The 21,543-nt window shown below is 46.0% G+C and overlaps 1 protein-coding gene across 5 annotated transcripts in view; it reads right to left on the reverse strand.

Moving 5' to 3' along the window:
- Positions 1-1,713: 1,713 nt before the first annotated feature.
- arhgap46a (Rho GTPase activating protein 46a) overlaps positions 1,714-21,543 on the reverse strand; it is a 32,238-nt gene continuing 12,408 nt past the window's right edge. For 2 of the 5 annotated variants that reach the window (XM_080494809.1, XM_080494810.1), the window contains exons 3-10: positions 11,312-12,806; positions 8,264-8,930; positions 7,946-8,038; positions 5,705-5,778; positions 5,239-5,438; positions 4,468-4,559; positions 4,205-4,374; positions 1,714-3,311 (exon numbers count right to left, since the gene is read on the reverse strand). In XM_080494809.1, coding sequence (XP_080350935.1) covers positions 3,117-3,311; positions 4,205-4,374; positions 4,468-4,559; positions 5,239-5,438; positions 5,705-5,778; positions 7,946-8,038; positions 8,264-8,930; positions 11,312-12,806 — 2,986 coding nt within the window. In that variant the 3' untranslated portion in view covers positions 1,714-3,116. Of the gene's footprint in view, positions 3,312-4,204; positions 4,375-4,467; positions 4,560-5,238; positions 5,439-5,704; positions 5,779-7,945; positions 8,039-8,263; positions 8,931-11,311; positions 12,807-14,177; positions 14,342-16,434; positions 16,541-16,654; positions 16,752-21,543 lie in introns of those variants that run through there. The other 3 variants (XM_080494812.1, XM_080494813.1, XM_080494811.1) reach the window with 3 other exon arrangements.

Genomic DNA, 21,543 nt, shown 5'->3' on the forward strand with positions numbered 1-21,543 from the left:
TAAAAAAAAATCCAAAAGCACATTAATTTTTGCACACTAACATTTGTACTGTTATCTGCTGCTGTGAGGCTTTATGGGTTCAACCTTTGTGTCAGTTGATTTACTTGAAGCCAGCTGGAAAGATTTAAACTTTTTAATCTGCAAGTATTGGCTCCTGATACTTTGTACTTTTTGTTGGAGTGATGACAGGAAGTGAAATAACACAAACGTGTGCTTATGATAGTCCTGGTCTGCAACCCTTCTGACCAAAAAGACCAAAAGAACCTTTTTTTGGTTTTTTTTAACCAAATAAAATTGATTTGGAGCCACTAAACATGTTTCAACCTTTAAAAAAAAAAATGCAGCTCTAAAACACTGTAACATGTTGCCATAGCTGCCATGTCGTGAACATTTGATCATCTTTTTTATTAGTTTTTGTTGTTTTTAAACATGTGTTTTTAACACATTTTCAAGGATTTTTAAAACATTTTGACTCAATGTTTTGCATGTTCTTGAAATTAAAATGTTTTACTCATTTAAGCAGCTTCATTTTTTTTTATTTAAAAAAAAAGCAATTTGACAAATTGTTTTCTTTTTCCCCCAGTTTTTATTTCGAGACATTTGTTTTGCCATTTTACACATCTCGCGACTCCGCAGACAGCTGTCAGTTTGTGCAGCGCAACCAGAGCAACATAGCAACTCTGACACAAAGTTAGGGTACTCTGTCTATTTATTTACGTACTTGTAAACGAACACATGCAGATGCTTTTAGATATCTATCTATCTATATCTATATAGAGTTATGAGAATAATGAAAATGTGAAAATATTGTGAAAACAATATTTCTCTACATTTATGGTGATCAGAAAAAGAAAAGAATAATCCCCCGCATGTTTTGCTACTTTGTCCCTTTTAAAAGAAAAACATGACGTAAAGCAGCCTCAAATGTCCATTCTGAAGGAAAGAAGGAACAATATAGAGCGAGTTACTGAGGACTTCTGGTTTTTCCAGAAATAGAGCCCATGAGAAGAATGTTCTTTTGTTCCCAAATGGTGTGTGTGTGTGTGTGTGTGTGGTTTTATTACAAAAGCAACCATCAGTGTGGGATTTTGCTTTGGGCGAAGTGGGCCGCTGCCCAGGGCCGAAAACCACCCAGGTCCACCACTGCTGGGAGCCCCTCCAGAGGTTTAAAGAACCACATGTGGCTCCACAGCTGCAGGTTCCAGACAATTGGGCTGCTCCATTAACTTGTTAACTTCAGTTTCAGTTCTACACTTTGAGTTAAGCCAATATAAAGTAGGGGTGTCAAACTCATTTCAGTTCAGGGGTTACATACGGACCAATGTCATCTTGATTGGGTCGGACTGGCAATGGAGTTCCATAATAAGCATTAAATGTACACACTTAAGTTTTACGTGTGGCACATTTTTGAAAAAGTGAACATTTTATATCAAATCTGAACAATTTATACCAAAAATTACTGCAATTTCAACATAAAGCCAATTTTAATGATGCAAAATACAGTAAAATGTCCAGAACAGGCTATTGCTTTGCCCAACAGTAGAAATGTCAAAACTCTGCCTGAAAGGTTGTCGTATTATCAATGTTCCCACAATCAGCACGTTCTTACACAAGCTTCAAATCATCTTTCAGAGCTTTATGTCAGATGTCTCAGTTGCACTGCTTCCTCTTTCTATCCCATGGCTTAAAAAAAAAGAAAAACGCAAGGCAATATATAAACAACTGAACAATTCTTTATTTCTGGACAGTCACTCCATATTATGACAAAGAAGGTATGCGAACACACAGACACTTACATACATGGAGAGTGGTTTTAATCATTCCTATGTTCAAAAGGCAAGCGGTTACAGCAGAGAAATAACCAGTTAATTACAAAAACACACCTTTCTTATTGCTTTCTGCAGCAAACGCCGAACTTCACCCATAACCTCTTTCATTAGAATATACTTGAGTTATTACTATTTTACACACAATTTGTTTTTTTTTATATACATAGGCAAAGCCTGAGAGGGGCCACATGAAACAAACAAAAATAAAATGAAGCCGTATTTACATTCTGAAGATGCACGACAGTTTGAACAATACTCTGTTCACGGTACAGGGGTTTGTGTCGGATCGATCAAATTGTCACACCCGTTTTATCTTAAGACCTGAGCGAAAAACATACAGATCACAAAGAGAAGGGAACACAGTTTAAGTTCAACAGATACGAGAGAGTATTATCAGTTGAATACCAGCCTCCCACATTCCTGCAAAAATAACTGTAGTAAGAATCATCACTCCCGTCCAACGTCAGTTAGAGTTTCAATGTGGAAAAATCAAAGCACCACTATATGTATTTGCTACCATCCATTCAAAAGACGTTTCTGCACATTTCTTCCCATTCGTGCTTCCACATAATTGTTTTTTGATTTTTTTTTTTTTTATCACGTCTCGTAATATTAAATACGAGGAAACAAGCTATAATTACATGTATTACAAACGACACGGGCAAGCTTATTAATAAGACACAGTTACAATAATTCTTTCACTTTTCTGTACACGATTAAAGGCTGTGTCCTTTTTTTTTTCTCCCACTCTCGACAGTCGCGCACACGCACTCGCACACACACACACGCGCGCCTGAATGAAGTCGGTGAGAGTTAAAAACAAAGCAGAGCGTCAACACTACTGCCTCACCTTCCTTGTGTGCAAGTGTACATGTTTAAAGTAAATACTGCAGGACTCTCACTTTGCACAGCCCAGTCGTCTGATGGAAGTGAAGTACTACCACGGTCAGTGAGAAACTAAAGGGTTGAACCTGTTTTCACATGCAGCGGTTAGAAAATACAGTCATTAACGTGAGCCGCTTGAAAAGCCGCAGTCACCGCCGAGTTTTCTTTTAGTATATAAAAAAAAAAATGGTAACATTTAAAGTAGCATGTACTATCTCTCAGTAACTTCAGCAGGGGGGTGGGGCTCAAAGTCCAGGCTGTTTTCACACTCCCTGGTTCGGAAGAGGCGTCGGATCTCACTCGCGACTGTTTCCAGTGTGCTCTGAACAGAGACAGTGTTTATGCACGATTGTAAATGTGTAACCACGGGGCCGGCTGGAGGTGCGGAAAGGCACGCGGAGTCTACACCACCCCCTCGACGAAGCTGGTGTCCAGGTGAACGATGAGCATCCGAAGGAAGGACATCTCCTTGCGCGTGTTCTCGAAGATGATCCGCGGGTCGTCGGACTGGCAGCGGAGGCAGTTGGGAGCCATCACCATGGCCAGGTTGTTCACGTCCATCTTCGTGATGGCGACGTTGGACGGCTGGGCGAATACCTGGAGGCGATTTGGACGTGGAGAGAAAGGGACAGCAGTGAGAAACTGAAACTGAAACCGAACCTGCGATTTCTGTGACGAGTTGGTCAGTTTAAATGTGAACGGACAGAGATTTTAGGAGGCCTCTTTTAAGAACCAAGCGCGACGTGGAATGAAAACAGCAAAACACTTGATATTTTAGTGCATAGCTCAAGATCAGAGGTGTCCAACCCTGTCCTGCAGGGTTTAGCTCCTCCCGGTTGCAACACACCTGATTGTAATGAGGGGCTTGTTATTGGACTTTTTCACAACCTTGGTGATGACGTCATCACTAGATTCAGGCATGTTAAAGCAGGGGGAGAACTAAAACATGCAGGACAGGGACTCTCCAGGACCAGGGTTGGACACCTCTGCCCTAGATTTTTTTCTTTTTCTAGTTTTCCATGGTTATCTAACTACAAGGTGTAGTCATCTCCAGTGTGTTAATCATTTCAACCTGCACAATAAAGACTCCCTTTGGAGGATGGTGCTGTGCAACAACAAAACCACAATAGAACATATAATACAAGACGATATGTAATTCTGTGAAGGCCACAGGAAGCCTGAAGAAGCTACAGGTTGCAGACTTCTGGATGATCCTGATCCTATCTACTCATTCTGGGACAGTTGAGCTTTGCCTCACAGAGTTCAAGTTGCACTCTGGCTGTTTCTGCAGAACAGTTTTGTTTTGTTTTTTTTACCCCCTATCCCACCACTGGGTTTAAAAAAAAATTACTTTCAGTTTGACCCCATTACTTTTTCATCATCTCCTTTTAAGATCTTTATTTTCCTTTGCACCCGAGGTGCATGTGGAAGTGGCGTTTGAAACGGGCTGCATTGAAGAGGACCCCAGGTCGGGCTTGCATGTCGTTTACCTGCAGAAAGTGGATGAAGTAGCAGAGAACCAGCCTGTTGAGCTCAGGCAGCGACTGCGCCACAGTGATGGCCGCCACCGGGTCGTCGCAGTTGCTGACGCACTGCTTGTAGAAGTTCATGGGGATGAGGGGTTCCTCCAGCTCGCGATACCACAGTTTCATCAGGGAAGCTGAGTGAGAGGAAGCGTTTCTTTAAAAACAGAACTTCACATATACATGCGATTGAGCAACAAATATATATATATATGTAAAAATGTTCTCACCAGGAACATTGGGGTCAGAGAGGTTCTCTGGGATCCTCCACTGGTCCACCTGGAGCTTCAGTGCATTCACTTCATCGATGTCTCCAGGCACCCTGCGGAGGCAGAAACACTACAGTTATACCCCCAGCAGCCACAAGGGGGCTCTCTCAGTCCACCATACCTATTTGTTCATGGCCTGTGGCGAACCTATCACTGATGCACACCCAATTGGCTGCAAATGTGGCCCGGTGACTGCGAGCACTTGGTGCTTTTGTTTGCAGTACTTGTTTAAACAAAACAAAGACAGACTGAACGTAAGATAACCAAACATCACACTCTCCAGGAAAAGCGGTTTCTGTGTAGATCTGTGCAGAGCTCGTCTGATGAAGAGAAATTTGGTTCGAAAACAAGGCCAAGATGCGACAGAATTAAATTTGCTGGTGGAGTGGGCCTACAAAAACACACAGTTGTGAAGCGCCCACATGCTTGTAAAGCTTAAGCAGCTCTGTAAACACGCATCATGAAGTATCAAATTAAACAGAGCGGGTCTCAGGAGAGCAGCGGGGCTGTTTGTTCTGTCTTCTGTGTGTACTGTACACAGGGAGAGCCTACTTGTAAAAATACAGGCCTGCAAGAGACCACACACATTTGTTTATACACACTGTACATACAAAACAGCACACACGGTCACATGTGCAGGACATATCTTTTCATTTCCTAGACTGCACCTCTCTCTCTCTCCGACTGTGCCGGCCGAGGCATGTTATTGTGCTGCGCGGGGTTCTGTCTCACCTGAAGATGCCCTCAGTCTGAGCCCCGCCCAAAGCCAGGACATACTGGGAGAGCTGAACCTGCACCCAGGGCAGCTTCCTGTCTGGGAACAGCTCACTCTGTCTCTCCATCACCTCCTCCAAGGAGCTGCCAAAGAGGGAGGGAGTGACGATGGCCCGTCGGCTGTGGTCGATCTCCTCCAAGGTGGGCTTTCGCAGACCCTGTAGAGGAAGAGACGAGAGCAAAGCAGAGATTTACTACATAGTAGGTTAAGGACTACGACGCTAATCATGGCTGTGCAGCTGTAGTATGATGACGGGGTCTGTGTTTACGTCTCCCAACTGTGACTGCCAGCACACCTGTAATTATGTCTCTCTGGTTTCTCGGCTGACTCAGACAAGAATTGCAACTTTCAGACTGATTTGATCTATTTTTATCACGTGGAGGTGATCTACTTTGATAGTGTATCTAAAAGGTTTCCTCTTACCTTTTTGCCACCTGTGATTGCCACCTTCTGCAGCTTCCGATAGCAGAACTTGGCATATGTGCTGATGGGAAGACCTGACAGATGACAGGAGATTCACATTCAGGACTGGAGAACAAAGAAAAACCCAACAAGAACCAATATCCTTGTCGTTTTTATACCCTCAAAGACACCCCCCTCCCAAGTAAAACCTTTAAGCGTGAGGCATTACTGAACAAACAAAATAATAAATGACTTAAATTCTTTCCCACAAAGGGGACAAGCAGCTGTTTTGTTTAGTTTTTTTTCCCACAGATGTCAAACAGGGTATGAGAGGCTGGCAGTGGTAATTGGAGAGACATGTTGACGGTGTGATTCTGGCATATGGGGATTAGAGCTCGCTGGGCTAAACTGTCAGGCTGAGGGAAGATTTACTACTGTTAAACAAAAGCTTTGGAGACAGGATCCGGCCTACGCATCCAACATTTAGGTGATTCATCAGCATGCATCAGACACAAAGGCCTCCGGAGAGTATATAAAACACAGACCCTCCTCTTCTGCGACCTGCCCTGAGCTGCTACTGAAGTGCTCAGTTCTGTTTATGAGGGGAGATGTGGTGAAAGATCATGAGTTTGCTGGAAGCACAGAAGAATACAATCTGTCCCTCAGTGTGTTCCTACAATTCTTAAATAAAAAAAAAAAAGAAAAGAAAAAGACAAGCTGATTGTTCAGTCTCAGAATAATAAGAAATTATATCATCTCTACCTTTGTTCGCTTGCGATCACACAAAACAAAAATGAACTTCCCCTGCTCCTCTCAGGATCAGCTACCTCAACTCGGACCAGATGGAACGTTTCAATGCCACTTGAAAACGTGAGCGCACAAGCTCCTGACAGAGTCCTCAGATTTATGGCAAACAGGTGACTCCTTTACTTGCTGTTGTGCTGCTAATCTGACCACATCTGACTATAATCATGTCTAATTAGAGAGATCCTACTAATGATTCGCCCTTGATCTTGGTCCTATTTTCCCCCCCTCAAGGCTCCCAACGTGAAGCTTACTGGGGGGAAAAGTAAAAGTACACAGCCCCTCGACTGTGGTGAGAAAAAGGGATTTGAACGCGATTGGTGGTCTATATTTACATCAGGTTTGATGGCGAGAAAACAACAACAACCCGGCAACCGAAGCCCGGGAGAAAATATGAGCTCATTAGGAGCTTGGGTGTACTGAACCAGTCTGAGAACGGTATGACACCTGTCTGCTCATGAGCTGAAGCTAAACTTAACAACAAAAAAACACACCGCCATTAAAGGATGTGGAGGAGACAACCTCTGTCTGGTTGCAGACCGTTGTTTATGAGGTGCTCCTCCAAGTGCTGCTCGAAAAAAAAAATCCAACCCACTTCATGCCCAAAGCCTGAAGGAGTCTCTTTACGCCACAGCGGGCCTCAGAGTCAGACCGGAGGCCTCCGACTCCCTCGTGCAACTCCCCAACTCCTGCTGCTCGCAGCTGCCTGTTGCTCTGCTCACTGACTGTGTGCCTGTTCCAGCCCCTCCATCCATCAAGCAGAACAGCAGCTCACTGTATTGTACCGTTTTACTGCCTGTTGGCGGTCATCGGGATACTTCTCTCCAAAGAATTAGTCAGAGATATTCGGTAGGCTTTCTGACCTCTGAGTCAGCTGGAGCTTCCCCAACACAAAGCGAGACGTCTGACTCACTGAAGCGCAACATGTGAGGCCACCGCAGCCCCCCCCCCCCACAAGTTGATCGGGTTCCTCTCTGCTGACATCATCATCAAAAAGTGGCAGTGCGGGGCGGGTCTAATGAAGACACGTGCCGATGGAGAGGCGACCCTGGCCAGATAGACCACTACCGTGACTCACACTGTGGTCCTTTGTGCGTGCATAGACCCTTCAGAAAATTCTCAGCCCACTTGTTTTATATTTTTATCCAGCCGAGCTTTCTGTGAAAACCATTCATTGTGTCTCCAAGTGCATCATCTGACAAAACTGCGCCGTGCTGAATTTTCCATCCCTCTCGCCGTGGTCAGTCCACAGGGAGCAATACGTTTGATTTGTAATGGTGAGCACCGTTTCAAAAGTCAAGTTTTGAAGGCAATGGGAAAAAGATCTTTGGGACTCCCGTGCACCTATATCAAGTTGTTTTCAGAAGAGAAGCTCATGGGAAACTGCAAACATGAGTTTTTTTCCCAGAAATATTTTGGATTGTCGTGCACAAAGTGAGCAAAAAAAAAAAAAAGTACCTTCTTCTTCATCCGTGTTCTGTTTTCGCTTCTTTCTGGACTTTGAGTTCTTCTTCAGCTTTAACTCCTGTTGATCCAGTATGAACTGAGTCACTATGAAACAGAGGACAGCAAAGGTCAAATTCCTGGTGTTCAGCTACATGAATTCAGGGATAAGAGTGACATCATCATCATGAATAATACCGTGGATGCTTTTAGTGACCGAATGAAATATAGAAATTAACGAAGTAAAGATCAGAGAAGACCGTGTGTTTGATTGATAAAACAGAAGATACATGGACTACAGGGCGAGTTACAGCAGAAAGAAAGGTGACCCACCGTCTTGCTCAGTCTGAGACTCACATTTCTTGTCGCTGGTGGGCTCCGTGTGTCTCTGAATGTAGCCTTCCAGGTAGCAGCGGAACTTGGGCGACGGGGCAAAGAAGGCCATGCTAACGGCCATCAGCTCCCAGCCTGCTGCCAAGCTCCGGGGGGTGGAGTTACCGGTGGTCTGCCTCACCAGTTGCACGTACAGCTCGTCCCGAAGCCCCGGCATGTCCCAGCACTTGGTGACGATGAGCAGAGCGCAATGGCGGCGGTCGAGGCGCGACGGGCGGTCCCCCATGTAGGCCTGCACGAGCTTGAACATCTCGCACGCCTCCTTCCTGATGGCGCGGTTGCTGGTGACCAGCATGGGCTTCTTGATGGAGCCACGGTTCCAGGACAGCATGTTGGCGATGGAGACGCGGCGTCGGAACAGCCCTTGCGTGTGCATGTTGAGGTGTTTGCTGGCCCAGTCCTCCATGCCCATGTCGGGAGGCGGGGGCTGCCGCAGGGTGGCGTAGGAGAGCTGGTAGGCAGACCCTCCCGCTCTTCCTCCGGGCCCATCACCTCCCTCTCGGTTGTCGTGGTTGGTCGGGCGGTGGGGGCCCAGCGAGGCGGTCCGCCCGTCCACCATGCCTTTCTTCCTGCTCTCCAGCTGAGCCTGCAGCTCTAGGGTACCCGCCTGCAGGAGAACAATAGGTGGACATGAGGCAGGGTAGAGCAGGAAGGAGGGTTGTAGGAGATACAAGGGGTTGAGGCGAGAGTGCAGCAGAGGTACAAATGTGTGTGAGCACAGCTGCATTTCAACAGTGTGTCACACCGAGAGCAGGGCTACCTTCCGCCTACTGAGCTCTGCTCTGCAGTGCTGGAACTGGAGATCGGAAACTGTTGCAAGATAGGCACATTCATTTCTTAACGCGAGAAAAGAATTCTAACGGGGGGGAGGGAAAAAAAAAAAACCTTCTCAAATCCCTGTGGACCCTGGCCTCAGCAGCAGGTGGGCGCGTCGTGGCACAACAGACCTTTACCCCGCGTCTCACTTCATACCGAGCTCACCTCCAGTGCAAACACTAAACTGTGCTCCACACAAGAACTCCCTGTGCACCTTGAGGTTGAGTTTATGACTGCAAAGAGCATCTCACATCCCTTAACAGGGACAGCCAGTGAGCCAGGTATGCTCTGCAAACAGCCAGCAATAACAGACCTCTCCGAGCCAAACGCAGAGCTCAGACCTACAAATGGAACATAAAATACATCGACATGTCTTTCAGTCAAAGTCTAAAGTAATATAGAAGTGATGAGTGCCAGGAGAACTGGACTTTAGATTTTGGTTTCTTAATCAAATGGAGCAGAGCTGAGGTTTGGCTCCACTCGGCCGTTGAAAACCGATGTTTTTTAAATGAGCGACAGAGGTCAGCTCCAGAAGATCAAATGCAAGGACGCAATAGATCACATGTTTAACTAGGCAAGAGGACATATGTTGTACAACTTCTACTTGAATTAAAGTGGTTTAAACAAAAAAAAAAAGAAGCGTACAGACACACCACCAAGCTGTGGTAATTTGGCCACACTATACATTTAAGACACAACAGTGTTACAGTGGAAAATGCTCATAAAACCCCCCAAAAAAAGCATTCATGGAAAATGGCTGGAGTTTCACTAGATCCTTTGAAAAGTTAGTTCAAACGTCTTTCAGCAAGAACAGAACATTCATGTCTGGTAAAACACAGAGCTGCTCCTACATAGCAAACCATAATCTGCGAGTGTGTGTGTGTGTGTGTGCGTGAGTGATATAACAGCACGTCTGAAGAACATTCCAGGACAGACTTAGGGGGCCCGCTCCGTGCTCCTTGGCTGCCGTGTAACATGCTAGATCAACATTGGTACCAATAAGCCTCGGTACCAAGGCTGCCACCCTCTTCCTCCACCTCAGCTCCCTGCCAATCCACTGCCATATGGGCCGCAGCGGCCCTCCTTCCGGACCAAAGGAAGCTATGTCCTGAATCTTTCTGGCCTGGCAAGGGCCCCAGATGCCCGAGCGCACGGCTGGCACACGAGCATACAGTACCTGCGGTGCAGGGCAGATGGACGGTGGTAAGAGGATGACGGCTATTGCTGGGACTGTGGCCATTACGGGCAGCCGTGTTCAGCTCGCTCACAGTCTAATTTTGCGCTGACGTTTAGGCACTTCATGCCTGGAATGTAAGAGGCATTACTTGCAAAATGCTGGGGGGATTTTTTTTCTCTTTTACAAACAGACAGATTAGCCTCCTTGTTTTTATCCCAGAGGTCCCGGTTGCATCAAACATTCATTATTATGTGGGCAGAGGTGGAGTTGGATGAATACTGAACTATATCGTCGGGTGTGTGGGATGCGATTATGTGACAAAGGCGAGATTTGAAGATTAGGAATAGATTAGAAAACTTGCTCCACATGCTGCTCATTATATAAGCATTTGAGGAATCAAACAAGTCTTTGATCCTGAATCATGTGCACCTTTTGTTGGCATCAGCAATGTCAAAAATGGTCCATTGCCATGTTCCATGTGCATTTTAACAGACTACTATCTCCACAAATGACAAATGTGTTGGGCTGTTTGGGGTTTTTAAGCCCTTATTTGCTGCTATTGTACAAGAAATATTTGTACTCAGCCAAACAATCTGTCCCATTGTGCCACTCATAGCTCTCTAAGGAATAGAAACACTTGGCAATAAAAAAAAAAGCAGCGGATAAAATGTCCGACTTACAAGCCATGCTTCATTTACGCACGGTTTTGCCTCATTAAATAGTGAGACTGAATTCTTCTCTAATCTGATAAAGAATCTGTGGAGATATCAGTCATCAGAGCTCAGGCAGACCAAACAAAGTATAATCCAGGCAAATCTGCTGAGGTACACAGACCACACAAAAAAAACAGACACAGTTGAGCTCTTAATCAGTGAGGAAAGTACCAAAATATTGGATTAGTTAAAATGTCATGTCTTTTGGTCTCTCTCTTGACATAAACAACAATTTCGCTTCTCTCTTATTGCTTCACAGACACAGAATGGGGGTGTGGTTACCTGGGAGGGCGGTCCTGGCGTCTCTGGAGAGGAAAGGCTGGCCTGGCTAGTTATAGTCATCTCCAAGGTGTCCACTTTTTCGTAGGTCCTTTTTTGCCTTCCTGGTAAATCCAGCGGTGTCATGGCAGGGTTGCCATAGTTACTTGCCACTTTCAGTGACCGAGCGCCACCATTGAGGTCTTCCCGTGACGCACATCGACCTGCCGAGCCCGCTCCCCCTCCTCCGTACCACCTCAGCGAGTCTGCGGGGGAGCGTGTCCGAGGCAGAACGCTTCTCTCGCCCATCTCCGGATCCAGTCCTGCCCTCACTTCCCTCATGGTGTTGGAGCGGCTTACCACCTCCCTCATCTCAGCCATCAACCTCTCATTGAGTGCACACAGCTCCCCGCTGCTGCCGACTGACCCCGGCCTACCTCCCACACCTCCGGCGGCTCCCACCCTCCTCCTGCTCTTTCTTCTCAGACTCGGGGACGGGCCTGTGGAGTAGCCCGAATCTTGATAGTTGGCCGTGGCCTGCGGAGTTGAAGAGGGGAAGTCTTGAGAGGCCTGGCTGCTCTGCCTGCTGTGCCGAGCCTCCATGGCGCGCTGTACAGTGGCTTCCAGGACCCGCCAGTTTTGTTTCTTGTCCAGTGAACTTGGGCCTGCAATGCCTGGCTCCCTGTCCCTTAGCTGGCCTCGAACCTGCTGCAAAGAGTGGGTTTGGGTTTGGGGCTGGGGCTGGGGCTGAGGTTGAGGTTGTGTCAGGACAGGGTCCTGTCTGGAGGTAGGGGAAGAGGCCCGGGTGGGCACAGGGGAACCAGATAGATGCCCTTGTTTGGGGTCCACATTGATCATGTGCTTGATGCACTCCAGACCAGCTGGGCTATAGTCAGAGGACGAAGGGTTCCTCCTGTGTCTGGACGCGGGATGAGAAGATCCAGGGTGCTGGAGGTGTCGGGGTTTCTGCAGACTGTGAGTGGGTGTTAATCGAGACAGAGGCTGTCCGTTGTAGAGGTGCGCTCCCTCGACCTCCATGTCCGTCGGGGGTTCATCATATATGGGACTGTCTGAAACTGGCTCATCGTAGATCGGGGCAGTGCAACCGTACTGAGGGGAAATGGGACGTGGCGTGCTGGTCTGTGACCTGTGAAGGAGAGGACTTGGGTGGCTGCTGTCCGAGCTCACCAGACAAAAGCTGCCATTGCTGGCTTTTCTCAGGTGATGCGCCTGACGTGTGTCACCTGACATCTTGCCTGAGGGGGCAGTTTTATATCCCTGGGTAGGATTGAAATGTCCTCCTTGGGCCTTGCTGCAGGAAGGGTGAAGGGTGAAGGTATTGGCTTTGCTATGTGCACCGGGCTGGAGGTGCTGCTGCTGCTGCTGCTGCTGCTGCTGCTGCTGCTGCTGCTGCTGCAGCTGCAATGCTGTGCTGGGCTGGTTACGGTTCATGCTGTTCACCTTCACCAACATGGCTGCCTTAGATCCCGGCACTGGTTGCCATCTTTGGGAGCCATCCCTGTAACAGAAAGAAAACACAGGGAGAATGAGATCTGGCTTCAGTCCAAGCAACAAAGTTCTGCACACATGAAGTTTCAATAAACGTCCAAAAGTCAACAGACAGCTTCATAAAAGCCCCATCATCACATGCAATCAAACGCAGGCACAGAGCCACTGGCTGCTTTTCATCTGTCCTCAAACATCCACGGCAGAAAGGGCTGGGCTGGGAAAAATCAACTGCAATCCACGAATTCCTTTCCAAACATTTCACTGACCTCCAAACACAACTCCATTTTTAGTCTGGCGGTCATAATAACGTTGTTCAAGCAATGAGACAATCGCTCCTCTGTGTGTTGCGCAAACCAAGCTACTAAAAATACTGAGCGACTGAATCTCACTGAGAGACATTCACAGTTCTGCATATCTGAGAAACATATTGACTTATATCATCCATGTAACAGTAAATACCATTTACATACAGAGCTGTGACAGTAGATAAATTTCACACACTTATTGTGAACACAATTACCAGTTACGGAGGCCGTCACCGAGGGAGCGGCTTTTGTCATTCTTGAGGACATATTATTAACTTCAATCATCAACAAGATTCATTTGAAATCTTTAATTTTTTTTTTTTTTAAATGGATGTGGATAAAACATTTTGGCAGAGAATTATTCATTAAGAACATTTTTCATCTATCTTACTTTGTTGTGTAGTTTATGTCAAATAAAATCCTTTGTGAACTGGAACTTTGTGAAAGAGTCTTCTTCCATTTTCTCACCTAATCAAAACAAACGTGTAAAATATATATTGGACCGAATTTGACAATTCTATCAAAGTTAGACAATCTTGCATGTTTTTTTTCATGATAACATTTTGGAGTACCAATTGTTGAGCATGTTCCCACTTTTCAAACTGGACTGACTGAACACTTGCCCTGTGAAGCAGCACATCCGGAGACGTGAGGGAAGTCGACGTTGCACTACTTTACAGGCGAGATCCTCACTCGGGTCCAAAGGTTAAACCACGACCTTGTCACTTGAGTTACTAGACTAACTTCAACGCCAATAGTGAACTCCTAATCCCAGCGATGTAAAACAATCTGCTGTCAATCTGGTCACACTGCCCCGGCCCGCTGCCCTCCACTCTGCCGTCACCCCTTAATCTTGCCCTGCGATCAGTTTGCGCTCCTCAGTCAAACCTAAACTTGCACCTCTCCAAATCAAAGCGAGGGTCTACAGCTGGTGTTGTGGCACGTATGTGGCACAGACACAGATGGTGTCGATTCTCTGTGCGACACGTGTGAAGAGACTCGGAATACACAACCTCAGTGCACGTCTTTCGCTTAATCAAGGGTCAAACAGGTAAAGAAGTTCGAAGCGGACTTACCTATCCCTCCCTCCAACCGCTACTTAGCATTCAGTGGGGTAATTAATGACATCAAAGCTGATTGCCTCATGTCGAGGGTAAATCCAAACGTAAACACAGATCAGTGCGGAGTGCTGAAAGGCTTCCCTTTTTCCAAGCGCACGAGGAATCAGTTGAGAGTTGGGCTGTAACGGCAGGAAGAGGACGTAAGGGGGAGGAGAGAAAGAAGCGAAATGACCCCCCCCTTTTCCTCCCGCGTCTCTCTGGAACAATGCTGAAACAATTCCCCCGAGGTTGCCGAGCCAACGGCAAACTTCCTTTACTCCAAGCTGCAGCATGGCATTCTCTCCCTCTCTCTCTCACTCAGGACACTGTATCACCCCTCCCTCGATAGAGTGAGTCACACCACCTCAGCCGTTTGAATGTAAACAGCCTCTCATCTTCAAACAGCCCCGCGGATTTGCCATCCAGGCCGAGCCTATAAACAGCTGGGCCTCAGCCACCTGGCAGAGCACCAGAACCCCCGGCCCCCCCCACCCAAAAGGCCCCCCCTGACTCACCAACGCCAATCAAGACGGTTTACTGCTTGAACAACACACGAACACGTAGACAGGCACGTGTGAAGGCAAGCTCTGATGGATGGGATTCACCAACAAACTAAACGCCGTTGAGTTCTTACGAGCAAGTGTGAATGTGCATGGTGATACAGGGTGGTCGGGGCGGGGGGCTGGGGGGGTGACGGCTGTAAACGTGAGAAATCACTATTTGGACTCTTTGAAACTGTGTGCGTTTTCACACTCGGCTCTTGTTAAGCCAGATGAGGGGATTCCAAAGCTACAAAATCCACTTGACTTGTTTAACGTTGCTAAACTCACATGAGAAGCTTTTTCTCATGACTGGACGTCATACAAACCTGTGCCCAGTAACCACAGACAAACCAAACGGCGGTGCTGCTCACATGTAACACGTTCTCTGGGATTTGTGGAAATGCCCACTGTAATAAACCATGGGTTCCTGTTGAGTGGGTGGGTGACATGTTTTGTGAGCACTGACCCTGACATAGAGGTGACTACTGCTTCCTGTCTGAGGAGGTCCTCTGGAGGGCTGGACAGAGGGCTTCCCTGTACGCAATACAAACAGGAAATGCTTAACGTCGCGTTCACACGCTGCTCTCAGGAGGAAGAAAGTTTATAGCGAGATTTACAACGTTTGGCTTCATAATAAGGAAATTCAACATCCTTGAACAATGGAGAAATGTCAGTTATTGAGACTGCCACTATGGTGTACGGTTTGTGTGGCACACTTGGATGAACTCAAACACTGGGCAAAATGTTTACACCCACTGGTTAAACCTAAAAAGTTTTCTGAGCTGTGACGTTTGCCACAAGGACGTTTCTCGTGCTTACTACATTTGTTGTTGATAAAACCAAAGTTGAAGTTGGTATGTGGCCTACAACGACACACAGCAATGGCGACGGGTGTTAAGCCTGTTATCTTGTTCAGTGAAATACTAATTGGTTGAACCAACTCATATTTATAATGCCGACTAGTGAGACATTGGATTTACTTGTTGAGCAACTTATTGTGCACGCCCTTGGTTTTCAAACAGGTGGTTTTGATGAGCTTTTAAATTTGATCATTAAAAGCACTTACTTGCAACAATAAGCTAAGACAAGAGCTTCAACTATCTAAAAGTAAACTGTTATTGAAATTATTAAAACATTCAGTCATTTAAGAGGTAAAGTCAATATGGTAATACATAATAAAGTAGAGTCAACATGACCATACATGAGGGGGGATTTATTTAGTATCATATGTTCTGTTCACATTCACAGCATATTATATGCAAGAATAACTTTTATCGCCGTGGCTGTTATCTTGCAGGTCCCAGCTAAAACATACCAAGATGACATAAGTAGTCAGACTCATCCTGCCCCCGAGGGACTATATACATCCCTTGATGTTGGAAGAGTGGGACTTAGTCAAGCAGTGTCTTTATTGTTTGGCTGCTATTGTCCTGGTCAACCCCCCCCCCCCACGCAGCACTGGCACATTATGTTGAACAGCAGCAGGGAGTGTAGTGTGATGATCATCGCCGTTGCATAAAGGCCGAAGCCAACCCCAACAACATGGCTGTACAGTGTCCTAAACCTCTAATCCCATCGCACAGCTAGAACAACACTTGCATATCAGTATAACCCAGGTCAACAAAACAAACTGCGATTACAAACCCTAAGCCAAAACAGACACAAAGGCAAATACAATGGTGAGAAAGTACCTCCACTACAACAGGCCTATGAGGATATTTGGTGGCGTTGGCGGTTGTTTTGGGGTGGAGGGAGAACAGAACGATCCAGACAAGAGAAGATGGTCCGAGGCTGTGTAAATGAGAAGGGGTGGGAATTAGTCGTGGGAGAGTGCAGCGGGGGAATGAGCGGGAAGGCTGGAATTCCTCAGGGCTCATTCAGAGGGCTTTGTGTCAGTGAGGAGAACCTCACACAATGCATGGCTGTGCCATCGTCATGGAGATGCCTCCCTCAATGACAGCAATGGAGACCGGGGAAAGCGTAGAGTACGATCCATCGTCAGGACCCAAAGTTCGGTGAGGCAAAGAGACTTACGTAACACCGAGCAGACCCGGACTCCAGTTTAGCCGCCATGAAAGTTGTTTTGGAAGGGGCGTGTTGCCCGCAGGTGGTCGGAGTCAGGTGATGAAGGAGGGATTACAGACAGAAATTTAACTCGGGGGAAGTAAAAAGACATGACAGATATCACTGGAAATATGAGACGAGCCACATTTTTGTGCTTTCAAACGGATCATTTTGAGTTTCAATTATCTTTCAGACAAGAATGAGTGCACCTCCCACAGACGCTCTTACCAAACAGGTCTTCATTCAGAGCCTGCAGCTCGCACGTGAGGCCTTAAAATACAGAAACGCGAGATAAAATAAAGTTAGCTGCTTTTCTGAGAACAACTTGATAATCGGATTTTCTTCAGAGGCAACAAATGAACTTAACGGTCAGCAATATTTAATTAGCCGCAGCAACCTACACAGTTTTCTGGATCATCCTGTGTCAGGTTCTCCTCAGTAATCCACTAAATACAACTATGGGGAGGACTGCTGTAAGCACATGTTCTGTCTGCTTTCTTTCCTGCCAGGAATCACGGCTGTTGGAAAAGCCATCAGCTGAGTCACTTTAGCGGATGGAGATATGGATTTGGAAGTTCTTAAATATACCTCCTGGGAATAGCCCGCTCTAAAAAACAGTAGTTATTATTAACATAGGCTGGACAGGAAGAGGATATGAGGTCTCCTCCTCGGCCAAGCTTCTGCTACACAAACACCTCGAAGCGCCGACCAATGGGATCACTACGATACGCGTGGAGGAAGGAAGCTGAACGGACAAAGAAGATTCATAATGACAAGGCTGCATCCAATTCTGCCAGCGTTCAAAGCCGACGTGCCCTTGCGCTTTTGTCTGCCGTAAAAAAAAAAAACGCCAAGTCCAGGCTTGAAGCAAAGCTGGTGGCATCCCAGTTCCTGCAGGACACCTCCAGAGAGACAGCTGTCCCGCAACAGCTGAACTGACGCACCTCCCCTCCTCTGAGCCGAGATGTCTACCAGCTGCGTCTGCGGCTCCCGCCGCTCCGACTCAAGAGGAGTGGCGGGCCGGGTCAGAGGACAGCCGCTGGGATTGTTCTGAAGAGAGACGGGATGAGGGCCGAACCCAAAGAGTGGATACCAGAGAGACCCGCCTCTGGAATCTGAAAGTGTATCTGCAGCGCTGTTCGCTAGGACACGTCTAATTCTGGACACCGATAGTATGACATTATTAAAACCAGTAAACAGATACACAAAACGTCCACGCACGTGTGCGCGCACACACACTGTGACACAAGTGTCACTTATACAGTACATTAAGGATCACAAAAGAACAATTAAAGAGATTAGAATCAAAATGATCACCATTATTATAATTATGGCTTTGATAAAACGTCATAATTATGATCACAGTTCTTGCACTGCTAAAATGTTCGACTGCAAAAACAAAAATAAAGTAAAATTAGCCATACTTCTTGTACTTTATTGTCAACATTTGTTATTTAATTAGTATTTAGTTTAAATATAGATGGACTTCATTTTACTGTTTTGAGTAAAGCTGAATCACTGATCATTTTTAATTCACTGCTTGGTGCATGCATATTCTAACTTTATAAAAATAAGTAAAATATGTAGGTATAAAAGCTACACACACAGTATGAGCAGAAATGTAAAAGTTAAATAACTGGACAGTATATTATTAATGTAGAAAGCTTCTGATTTAAAACGAAGACCTACATATATTTTTTTTTTTGTCTGATTCTTAGTAACGGGAAAAAAGTAAAAGCAAACATATGACACCAATGTAATCCTCAGAGAGGAAGTCAAAACCTCTGAAGCGCTGTCTTCCGCCATCTTTACACTGACCCAGAACAAATCCCCAATGAATACGAGGCTGCCGTTTCGGGGCCACTGCTGCTAACTTTGGTTGATGTTGCTGACTATTTACTGAAGAGGTTTTTTTTTTGTTTTTTTTGTCCCCCCAAAGCACTGAAACACAGTTGTCGTCAATGAAATGCTGAAATTGTAATGCTAATCACAGGAAACTTGATAACACTACAGGTCCCTTTCAAAATGTGAAAACTGTGAATGCACTGAGATCAGCATCTCTGAATGCTGAGCACATGAGCTGAGGTCGGTCTGAGCTGGATGCCGGCGGCCTGTTCACATGTGGCGGCATCGCTTCTTCATGAAAACAAAGAAACGGCTTCTTCACACCACAAAGAGAGTGGGATAGTGCACAGACGATATCCAATATAAAACAAAAGAGGTTTAGGATACACCGTTTCAGTGAGACACAAATCCATGTCATCAAGTTCCTGAGATAACCATGAATTAAAAAACAAAATACAGAGTTCAACTGCAGAGCAGCAGCACAAAAAAGGCCCAGTGTCAGACCGAAGCCAGAATCACAAGTTCAATATGCTTGAGTTTTTTGGGTTTTTTTTGTAGAGGAAAAAGAAAGGCAACCTTTATTATTACGAGCAAACTTGAAATACAGTGTGAGAAATGAGCTTACCACACCAGGATTGTCGAGATAAAACGCGGCCTTCAAGAGTGCGTAAAAATGTTGTGGCTAAGTCCTCGTAGTAGCAGGGGATGAAAAGCATGGGGAGGCTTTGGTCTCACAGTAAACATCCACACAATGTGTGACTCGTTAAAATCTTCAAACTTTATCTACCCCATAAGACGCCCCCTCGTTTCCTAAATAAACCCACTGGTGAGTTCTCCCACATGACTCACAGCCAGTTAGTCACAGGCACAAAGCGGGTCTTTTTTTTTTATACTTCTACTTTTATTTTTAAGAAAGTCTCTTATAAAGTTCCCCAAAACAAAAACCGAAACAAGATATTTCTGTTTCCTCAGACTCGTCCCGTTTGGGAAAGTGTCGACATTCTTTTAGTTAGTGTAAAACACACTAGCTACACGCAGAAGACAACATCTTTTCAAACCGCCATTTTCGCACACGCTACACGCAACTAAAAAGAATGCAAAAAACAATCCTAGTTCACTGAAGCACTGCCACAATCAAATGTAAGCTTTCTGGAACACCTCGGAGGAATCCAAAGCCAGGCAACGATCAGGAAAGACGGGTCTAAAGTGTCTAATGTCAGCGTGACCGCCTACAACCGAGCGCTCGCGCAGTGCTGTATCATTACAGCGCTAAATGAGAGGGCACCTCCAAGTCAATTGGTCTTCCCTATTCAGCATACCTAAACCTCCTAAGAGAAAGGCTTCAGTTGACCCTGGGGGGGGGGGGGGGGGGTGCCTTTGTTCCCTTTTAGTGGTCCATTACACACCCCGGGAGAACCCCACAAGACAAAAGAGGAGCAGTGACCCTGATGTGCAACACCTCAGCTCACCTTTGGGTTGGAGTGCAACGTGCTGTCAACTGGCCTCAACAGAATGCCGACATCTTCTCACTCGGCCCCAGTGAGCCGGGGGCCCACACACACACACACAGAGAGACAACAGGTTCACACTTCAAACGTCCCACAGATGTTACCTGGCCGATATCAAACCCACGTGAATTCGGAGGCAGGCGGAATTCAAGGCAGATGTTATAGGCTGGTTGATCTGCAAGCGCCTTTCAGCCCAACATCCTGGAAAGAGATCAGCGGAGCACGTTTCCAGACGATAACCCCATGTGACTGACATGTTTACAACCCCCCCCCTCGAGGTTCACGGTACTTCCCTGATGAGCTATACAGGCTTCGATCACCTCGAAATTCCCAGGACGTCTGATAATACCGAGCCAATGAGTAACAGATTTTGGCACTCAGGTAGAAGCAGTCACATGTCTGTACTTCCCATGATCACAGGCCAGGACAAATACAGATATGAGCTCAACACTGAGACAAAGGAAGCAGCAACAACCCAGCAAAGTTTGGCATGGCAGCTCATTGTGTGGAAACTCCGTGATGCACAGATTTATTAATATCCGAAAACAAAAGGAAACCAGTGTTGGAAGAACTGGGATCTCCACAGAGAAACGCATTGTTTTTCAAAGGTCAGATGTCAATAATATTTTATCTCCGCTGAAATGTCACATCGGAAAAAATAAGGAAGGAGGAGCAAATATGTCGAGGCGAGTCGAAAACAGCTCAAAATGTTGGAACCAAACTTTAAGGAAGTTTAAAAGAAGAAAATGCCCCAATGAGGGAACCGAAAAAACCCCAACCTATGACTGAATATAAAACGAGCTAAAACGAGAAGGAAGATCCCTCCTCCATATATTTAGAACAAAAAAGAATGAAGTGAAATTCATGACAATTAAGTGAAAATGCTTAAATCATATTACCTTAATTTTGAATGATTGAAATATACTCTCTACTGAGAAATGAAAAAAAACGAACAAAAAAACCCCATTGACTTCTTTTCATATTTTTCTTAACGTAACTATAATAGCTGTGAACTCTTGGGTGGGACGGAACAATTATCCAAGCCAAAACCAGCGCTAACCGTCCAGCTCTCTGTTGAAACGCTCTTCCTCCTGCCCACCCTTTTGCTCCTCGTCTTTATCAATTAGGTGGTCCACAAACTGAAGACAAGCATGTCTCCGAGTTTGTTTTCATCCATTTCGAGCTGTCACATTCCACCCCGCGAGCGTTTTATGGCGGTTTCCAATTACCTGCTAAGAGACAGTGGCTGGCGAGCATGTGAGAGGCCATATGGCGAGGCAGGGTATCGGGATCCAGTGAGCTACAGACCCCTCACAGCCCTCCTCGGTGGAATACAGCTGGCCATTGTTTTAAAAGGGGACACAGAAAATGTTCTGGGAAAGG

Source organism: Blennius ocellaris (genome assembly GCF_963422515.1).
Source record: "Blennius ocellaris genome assembly, chromosome: 4".
NCBI lineage: Eukaryota > Metazoa > Chordata > Actinopteri > Blenniiformes > Blenniidae > Blennius > Blennius ocellaris.